The sequence below is a fragment of the Salmo salar genome, chromosome 11, assembly GCF_965601325.2.
Source record: "Salmo salar chromosome 11, fSalSal1, whole genome shotgun sequence".
Classification (NCBI taxonomy): domain Eukaryota; kingdom Metazoa; phylum Chordata; class Actinopteri; order Salmoniformes; family Salmonidae; genus Salmo; species Salmo salar.
This window is the reverse complement of record NC_138301.1, coordinates 37,500,323-37,510,000: the sequence shown is the minus strand read 5'-3', so window position 1 is coordinate 37,510,000 and position 9,678 is coordinate 37,500,323. Positions and strand designations below refer to the sequence as shown.

The window sequence follows — 9,678 nt, the reverse complement described above, 5'->3', positions numbered from 1 at the left end:
GGGGGATCATGTTCCTCTCATATTCAGTGTTTTTGGTGAAATACCATTAACTACATTACCTACATTACCTTCTGTAGCTCCAGCTGTCCATGGTTTTAACAAGACTCAACTGCTACAGTAGTCCTGCTTTGTCTGTAATTTGGTATTCTACCATAATAGTATATTATTTATTGTAGTTTTAGGTTTATACTGCTGTGTTTTACCATAAAAGTATATTATTATAAACTATATATGGAGCTAATGGATGTTTATACAGGACATGTGGGTCTGGTTTTAGTTTAGAAGGAAATGGTCATTGAAGGTCCTGTCTCCACCCTTTTTCTCTGTGTGTGTGTGTGTGTGTGTGTGTGTGTGTGTGTGTGTGTGTGTGTGTGTGTGTGTGTGTGTGTGTGTGTGTGTGTGTGTGTGTGTGTGTGTGTGTGTGTGTGTGTGTGTGTGTGTGTGGCTGGCGAGCATACTTCAGGAAGAGAAAAAGGTGAATCCCTCACTGAACTTCTCTGTTCTATTAATCCTGTGGGAGGTGTGTGTGTGTTTCCACAGAGCAGTGCTGAGACGTAGAGTAACTTCTGCTTTCATAGTTCCGCTGAGCCCATAAACTCTCTCATAACCAGCAGGCTTGGACGCTACACTGTGTGTGTGTGTACTACAGCGTAGACAGCTACTGAACTAAGGTTCTGTTAATATTCCCTGTGCTGGAGATGAAAGAAACCTGTTTAGGTGAGGTGCTGGCTAGCGGAGTAGAACAGAGGTTCTACTGTATCTAGACCAACATGTCTTAGAATCTATAGACTGAGAGGTTCTACTGTATCTAGATCAACATGTCTTAGAATCTATAGACTGAGAGGTTCTACTGTATCTAGACCAACATGTCTTAGAATCTATAGACTGAGAGGTTCTACTGTATCTAGATCAACATGTCTTAGAATCTATAGACTGAGAGGTTCTACTGTATCTAGAACCAACATGTCTTAGAATCTATAGACAGAGAGGTTCTACTGTATCTAGATCAACATGTCTTTGAATCTATAGACTGCGAGGTTCTACTGTATCTAGAACCAACATGTCTTAGAATCTATAGACAGAGAGGTTCTACTGTATCTAGAACCAACATGTCTTAGAATCTATAGACAGAGAGGTTCTACTGTATCTAGAACCAACATGTCTTAGAATCTATAGACAGAGGTTCTACTGTATCTAGAACCAACATGTCTTAGAATCTATAGACAGAGAGGTTCTACTGTATCTAGAACCAACATGTCTTAGAATCTATAGACAGAGAGGTTCTACTGTATCTAGAACCAACATGTCTTAGAATCTATAGACAGAGAGGTTCTACTGTATCTAGATCAACATGTCTTAGAATCTATAGACTGAGAGGTTCTACTGTATCTAGAACCAACATGTCTTAGAATCTATTGACTGAGGTTCTAAGACATGTTGGTTCTAGATACAGTAGAACCTCTCGTCTATAGATTGTGGTGGAGTGTGTGTGTGTTTGTGATCCCCCAGATAAAACATCACGTCAGTTTTGAACAGGGGAATGTACGTGTTGTTAATACCCCTTTAGTGGATCACACACACACACACACACACACACACACACACACACACACACACACACACACACACACACACACACACACACACACACACACACACACACACACACACACACACACACACACACACACACACACCTAAACCTTATCTTATCTTCTCTCTGCTTCTTCTCTCTCTGCAGGACTAACAGGACCAGCTGCCCTGTGGCATTGTGGGACTGAGAACACCAATATTGATGAGGGGCCAGTTTAGTCCCAACCTCCCCTCTATGTCTGCAGGTCCAGTTCTGACAAGAGGATATTCACTATGACTAATGGAAGCCTCTCTCTGCGTTCCGTCTCTCTGTATACCACTCCTCCTTTGAGATAGATGGAATAAAAACTCTTATACAAATCTATGTTACGTCATTTCTTAATCTGTGTGTCATGTCTTCATGTATTTACAAATCATTTTTACAAACAGGGTCACTATTTTAGCCTAGTGTTGATTTTGGGTCGGGGCGGCAGGTAGCCTAGCGAATTAGAGCGTTGGGCCAGTAACCAAAAGGTCGCTGGTTCGAGTCCCTGAGTCGACTTGGTGAAACATCTGTCTATTCGCCCATGAACAACGCACCTAACCCTAATTGCTCCTGTAAGTCTCTCTGGATAAGAGCGTCTGCTAAATGACTTACATGTAAATGGAATGGATCTGCTGTATCCTACTCCACTATGGTTAAAACAACAGACAAAAAATGAATTAGCAACTACAGGCTCCAATGTATAATAGGAACACGGAGACTGGAATTTAATCAAATCTGCTTTAGAAATGTTTCTGCAAGTTCTTTGTTCAAAATCTACTTCAATAGGGTTTCCCAAAATTCCCAGGTTTTCCAGAAATCCTAGTTGGAAGATCACAGAATAAGCAGAAAACCCAGAATCCTCCAACCAGGATTTCTGGAAATCCCTTACTGGAATTTTGCCACCCTACTTAAACACATCTGTACGTCTACCTGAAAGAAGTCGACCAGTAATAGGTTTAATTACATTTATTTGAATACCCATAATAACTGTTTCGTTTTTTTACCTTTGTAAAAACAGGTACTGCTTCAATACAATGCAAGAAACAGCCAATTAAATTGGGCCCAACATTTAGTCTGTGATACATGTCCTCATACAGTAGGGTTTTCCCTCCTTGTTACATAAGTGTTTTATATAACTAGTGTAAAAGCAGTGAGATATAACTGTTATTATCCCAGTGGCTATGCTACGTTAGTCGCTAGTCTTTGATCCTGAGAGATGGGAGATATAGGAGAAAACTTCTCTCCTCCAACTCTTTTAAGATGAGTCTCAAACACCAACGTTTTCAAATCCTCAAAAGCCTTGACTGTAAAGAGCATGGCACCATGGAATGTTATAAGCCAGTTGTGTGTGTGTGTGTGTGTGTGTGTGTGTGTGTGTGTGTGTGTGTGTGTGTGTGTGTGTGTGTGTGTGTGTGTGTGTGTGTGTGTGGTGTGTGTGTGTGTGTGTGTGTGTGTGTGTGGTGTGTGTGTGTGTGTGTGTGCACATGTTGTGATGCCAAGCCTTGGTTTAACACTATTTGTCTTCTATCTGTTCTTATTGCAGGTGCCTTTGGCCTCATCCCCCTGTGAGCCCCTGCTAATCCACATTAAGCCCTACGAAGTGCACACTCTAAAGTGCACACTCTGGAGAAAACTTCTCTTCTGCCAGTAATCCATACTTCTCATTGAGAGATGAAGATGTGCGTCCCACTACTGATGGCTGTGCTGCCTATCATACAGGCAGGTCAGTACTGCAGCTATTACAGCTCTTATGCACGTTATGACTGGGTTATGACAGGTATTAGAGAGGTATTAGGGGTTTACGACAGGTCAGTACAGCAGATATTACAGCTCTTATGAATGTTATGACTGTGTTATGACAGGTGTTAGAGAGGTATTAGTGGTTTACGACAGGTCAGAAGGTAGAGTTTTCTGTAGTGGAACATGGCCCTGGTAGAGAGTAGAGTTTTCTGTAGTGGAACATGGCCCTGGTAGAGGGTAGAGTTTTCTGTAGTGGAACATGGCCCTGGTAGAGAGTAGAGTTTTCTGTAGTGGAACATGGCCCTGGTAGAGAGTAGAGTTTTCTGTAGTGGAACATGGCCCTGGTAGAGGGTAGAGTTTTCTGTAGTGGAACATGGCCCTGGTAGAGGGTAGAGTTTTCTGTAGTGGAACATGGCCCTGGTAGAGGGTAGAGTTTTCTGTAGTGGAACATAGCCCTGACTAGCTGCAGAACAACAATTTTTAGGTATTTGACCTTTGTAGTTGAGTAGGATGGAGAGCGAGAGGGATGAAGGAGGATAAATGGATGGTGAGAGATGAATGGAGGAGAGAGATGAAGGGAGAGAGAGTATGGAGGGAGGCAGAGTAATAGAAGGAGAAGGCAGGAGGTAGAGGGAGAACAATGGAGGGGGTGAAATGGAAGGAGAGAGAGCGAGAGGAGGGAGATGGAAAGAGCGAGGGAGTGAGAGGGATGGGGACGGTTTGGAAGAGAGGTAAGGAGAAGGAAAGTGGGAGCGGTAGGGAGGGAGGGAGTGAGAAGGAGGAAGTAGGTCAGTCTGAGCGATTGAAGGTATAACTGTGTCTGCCACGTGTGAGGAAAGGAGAGTGGATCTCCCTCTCCACCTTCTCCCTCTGTGTCTGGGTGTGTGTGTGTGTCTGGGTGTGTGTGTGTGTCTGGGTGTGTCTGGGTGTGTGTGTGTGTGTGTGTGTCTGGGTGTGTCTGGGTGGGTGGGTGGGTGTGTGTGTCTGTGTGCGGCAGGGCAGCCTCTAAAGCCATGGCTAGACTCCAATAGCTCAGGTTTTCATATTAACAGACACATAACAAATATTTCTAGTTACATTTCCTTCCTTCTCTCTCTCAGTTAAATGTTCAATTAAATTCAAGGGTCTTTATTGGCATGGGAAACATTGCCAAAGCAATGTTTCTCTCTCTCTCACTCTCTCTCTCGCGCTCTCTCGCGCTCTCTCTCTCTCTCTAGTGTTTTTGTTTTTGACAGTAAGCTATTCTGTATATTCACTAACATGAAGGCCTAGCTTCGGTTGCCAGGTTGACTTTCCTCTGGTTGCCAGATTGGGTTGTAATCCCACTTACCCTTTAAAGGGCAGAAAAGTAACATGAGCAGTAGGAGGGAGGCATGTGTTTATGCTGCTGTTTTTGTCAGTTGTAAATACACACACACACACACACACACACACACACACACACACACACACACACACACACACACACACACACACACACACACACACACACACACACACACACCCGACATCATGTCTTTCTGTGCGTCTGTGTGTGTGCGTGTGTGTGTTCTGCTGTTTTTGTCAGTGTGCTCTTAAAACACAGCATGAAGTACCAACATAATGACAAAGACTTTAAACAGTGCTAATGTCAAACTTACTGTAAAAATAATATACATATATATAATTAATGCATGATGTTGTTTATTAGCACCCTCTGCTACCTACTGGTAGAGCCAAATGGAGTAAGATGAAGATCCCCTTAGACACTGATCTAAACTCAGTTTAGCATATTCCCCATAATGGTTAGGGTTTAGATCCGTGGAGGAAAAGCTGATCCTAGATATCTGCCGAAGGGCAACTTCTTCAAAGAATCATCTCATCTGCCTTTCCATAGGGATTCACAGAATGAGAGCTAGTGGTTGAGGGCAGAAATAGACAATAGCTACAGTATGCTTTGTGGGATGTTGTTTTGTTGTTGTTTACAGTATGCTTTGTGGGATGTTGTTTTGTTGTTGTTTACAGTATGCTGTGTGGGATGTTGTTTTGTTGTTGTTTACAGTATGCTTTGTGGGATGTTGTTTTGTTGTTTACAGTATGCTGTGTGGGATGTTGTTTTGTTGTTGTTTACAGTATGCTTTGTGGGATGTTGTTTTGTTGTTGTTTACAGTATGCTGTGTGGGATGTTGTTTTGTTGTTGTTTACAGTATGCTGTGTGGGATGTTGTTTTGTTGTTGTTTACAGTATGCTTTGTGGGATGTTGTTTTGTTGTTGTTTACAGTATGCTTTGTGGGGTGTTGTTTTGTTGTTGTTTACAGTATGCTTTGTGGGGTGTTGTTGTTTACAGTATGCTTTGTGGGGTGTTGTTGTTTACAGCATGCTTTGTGGGATGTTGTTTTGTTGTTTACAGTATGCTTTGTGGGATGTTGTTTTGTTGTTTACAATATGCTTTGTGGGGTGTTGTTGTTTACAGTATGCACCACTCGGGAGCCCACTCTTGACGGAAACCGTCCTAACTGGAAATAAACTTCATTACATTGTCATCCAGAGCCACATTTGTTTATTTTCCAAGCTATAGCACACAATATTTTACAAGCGCTTCGTGTTTTCATGTTTGGCCATGGAAAATCAAGTATCATTTTATCTTGATACTGGTATTACGATAACCCTAACACACACACACACACACACACACACACACACACACACACACACACACACACACACACACACACACACACACACACACACACAATTTCCTATTGAAAACTTGCATCCAGTCCATTTGAAGGTCCTCGAGGCGTTGTTTCAGTTTATAAATCGTTCCTGGCATTCAAAACCTCCTAAATATAATGTCCTATGTTTGACCAGAGATTTATGTGGCTATCCCTATGTGGCTCCACTCAAAAGCAGTGCACTTGTGTATGTGGCTGTCTGTGTGTGTGTGCGCGTATGTGTGTGGCTGGCTGTCTGTGTGTGTGGCAGTGTGTGTGTCATCTGAGACAGAGTTCAGTCAGGGTACACTGTGTTTTTTGATGAAACAGTCTGAAAAGCGTTGAGGTCAGCGTTTCCACATGTCCGCTGCCAAGCACGCCGAGACTTGGCCTCGCTTCCTTGGGAATGATATTATTATCCGTTCACTCTGAATGCTCCGGAAATACTCTGTGGTTAATGATGGGAGAGTTGTGGAGAGAGGACGTATGTGGGTATATGTTTGTTGTGTCAGTGTGTATATGAATAGTGTGTGATAAACCCAATCCATTTGAAACTACCTCTTTAGTTTACTTAGCATAGGGAAGATCATAACAATCCCTTTAAATCCTTTACAATGTCATTGACCTGCTCATTTCACCAGCATCGCTCCGCGTAGACACAGTCCCTAGTCCCTTGCATTCTAATTTGAAGCGCTATGACGTCATACTTGTTTGATAATGTTTACATATCTGGCATTACTCATCTCATATGTATATACTGTATTCTATAATATTCTACTGTATCTTAGTCCATGCCGCTCTGACATCGCTCGTCCATATATATATATATATATTCTTAATTACGTTCCTTACTTAGATTTGCGTTTATTTGGTACAGTATATGTTGTGAAAATGTTAGATATTACTTGTTAGATATTACTGCACTGTCGGAGCTAGAAACACAAGCATTTTGCTGCACCCACAATAACATCTGCTAAACACGTGTATGTAACCAATGAGATTTGATTTGGATGCCGTTGACACTCGCGGCCTGTCTTCTTTCATTCACTCATATGCATTCTATTTTCAGCATGAGCAGGCTTGTTCGCGAGCTTTAAAAAAATGCTTCCCATTTCATTTGCGCTTAAGTCGTTCAAACAAGATACCAAGTTGTTCGGACGAGATAATTCCAAATGTCTACTTTTTTTCTTGTTATTGTTTGCCTTGGGCTTCCGTAAGTTTGTGTTTTTGCCTGTGTTCATGTTTTATTTCAGTTTGTTTGTGTGGCATACTGTGTGTATGTGTGCGTGCAGATGTCATTGCCCAGTGTAGTGCAATGCCTGTTGCAGATCGCCAGACCACTGTCCTTCACATCATGATCACACAGAGAACAGAGGAAGTAGGAACTCTGAACCTATTGGTTGACTCCAGATACTTCCCTTTACACACCTCTCTCTCTCTCTCTCTCTCTCTCTCCTCTCTCTCTCTCTCTCTCTCTCTCTCTCTCTCTCTCTCTCTCTCCCCCTCCCTCTCTCAATTTCAATTCAAAGGCTTTTTTGGCATGGGAAACATTGCCAAAGCAAGTGAAGTACTGTAGATGATAAACAAAAGTGAAATAAACAATAAAAATTAACAGTAAACACTACAATCACAAAAGTGCCAAAAGAATAAAGACATTTCACAGACATTTCAAATGTCTCTCTCTCATTCTCTCTTTTTTCTCTTTATCTCTCTCTCTCTCTCTCTCTCTCTTTCTCTCTCTCTTTTCCTCTCTCTCTCTGAACTGTTCTTTCTCTCTCTCTGAACCTCCAGCCTCCCCAGAGCTATACTGCTAGCTGTCTAACCCATTGTTGCAGTAACAGTTAGTTCTTTAGCCAACTCCTTGAGTCAGACACGACATGAGAATGACAAAGGATTTGGCTAAAGCCCAGACAGATCTAGTTCCAAGACCTAACTCTCAAACTGCTGTGTCCGATGGTTTCTCAGCTGGGTTCTTTCATGGAGAAAACCAGTCGATTGGAACCTATTAATCAATCTGTATTAGCCCAGGGGAAGATCTGGTTGGCTGGCCCGTTTGGTGTCCGTCCAATCAATGACATTGACTGATGAATGAATTATAGGATGTTGGCATAGTGTTTGTTGGTGGAAACTATGGACCAGATCAGAACATCAGTGAGATCTGTATATGTCATGACGTTAACCCTATTGGTCTATCCAACAGTGTGTCCAGACAGGGAGCCCGGCCTGCAGCCATGGACCCCCGGCCACAGTGAAGCCCACCATGTTACCATTGGATACGGCAGAAAGGTCATCCTCACCTCTTCAGCAACTGTCCACTCTATAGAGATCCTCAACGGAGGTACGTCTGTGTGTGTGTGTCTGCAATCATATTGTTAAACTGTCACCCAAATTTACTTTATCCATCAATTGTGTGTCTGAAACAGTCTTGCTTCCATCACAAACTGGGCTCGAACCAGGGATTCTCTGCACTCATCGACAAGAGTCACCCTTGAAGCATCGTTACCTATCGCTCCACAAAAGCCGCGGCCCTTGCAGAGCAAAGGAAACAACTACTTCAAGGTCTCAGAGCGAGTGACGTCATCGATTGAAATGCCGCTAGTGCACACTGTTAACTAGCTATCCATTTCACATGGGTTACACTCACCCCCTTTGACCTTCTCCTTCTCCACAGCAACCAGTGATCTGGGTCAACATCATCAATGTAACAGTGTAGCCATTTCACACTGGTTACATGTGTATGTGTGAGTTAGGAACCTGATACTGTGTGTCCTGGTAACCACTAACACACAGTCAAATCAAAGTCCCCATCTCTCATCCACTTCACTACAGGACTATATGTGTGTGTGTGTGTGTGTGTGTGTGTGTGTGTGTGTGTGTGTGTGTGTGTGTGTGTGTGTGTGTGTGTGTGTGTGGTGTGTGTGTGTGTGTGTGTGTGTGTGCTGTGTGTGTGTGTGTGTGTCTGTGTGTGTGTGTCTGTGTGTGTGTGTCTGTGTCTGTGTGAGCCACAGCTCAGTGCCATAAAAGGAAGGGAGATGTGATGTGTCAGCCCCAGGGCATGAAATACCTGTCAGGAGATCTCACCAGTAAAGATCTCGCTCTCTCGCTCGCTCTCTCTCTCTCTCGCTCTCTCTCTCTCGCTCTCTCTATTGCTCTCTCTAGGAAAGTTAGTGATAGCAGACTCGTATCGTCCCATCCTACTGCGTACCAAACACATTCTGATCGGCAACAGAGGACAGCTGCACATAGGAAGTCCTGACTGCCCGTATAAGGGCAACCTTACCATCTCCTTATTTGGAAGGTGGGTTTTGAACCCAGACCAGATCTCATAGCCTTCAGCCCTCAACCTATTTGGTAGCCTCTAGACTCTATCCTCTTTCTCCTAGTCGCAAGCCTCTTTGTCCTAGCTCCTACCCTCTATCGTCTAGCCTCTATACTCTTATCTCCTAGCCCTTATCTCCTAGCCCCTGGCCTCTATCTCCTAACCTCTATCTCCTAGCCTCTAGCCTGTATCTCGTAGCCTGTATCTCCTAGCCTCTGTCTCCTAGCCCTAGACTCTGTCTCTTAGCCCCTATTCTCTATCTCCTAGCCTCTATCTATTAGCCCCTAGCCTCTATCTCCTAGCCTCTA

General features: G+C 43.3%; 1 protein-coding gene across 3 annotated transcripts in view; it reads left to right on the top strand.

Moving 5' to 3' along the window:
• Window positions 1–9,678, top strand: part of LOC106562656 (cell migration inducing hyaluronidase 1) — a 138,579-nt gene that overhangs the window by 61,324 nt on the left and 67,577 nt on the right. For all 3 annotated transcript variants that reach the window (XM_045689452.2, XM_045689455.2, XM_045689453.2), the window contains 3 exons: window positions 3,162–3,341; window positions 8,252–8,389; window positions 9,211–9,349. In XM_045689452.2, coding sequence (XP_045545408.2) covers window positions 3,290–3,341; window positions 8,252–8,389; window positions 9,211–9,349 — 329 coding nt within the window. In that variant the 5' untranslated portion in view covers window positions 3,162–3,289. The remainder of the gene's footprint in view (window positions 1–3,161; window positions 3,342–8,251; window positions 8,390–9,210; window positions 9,350–9,678) is intronic.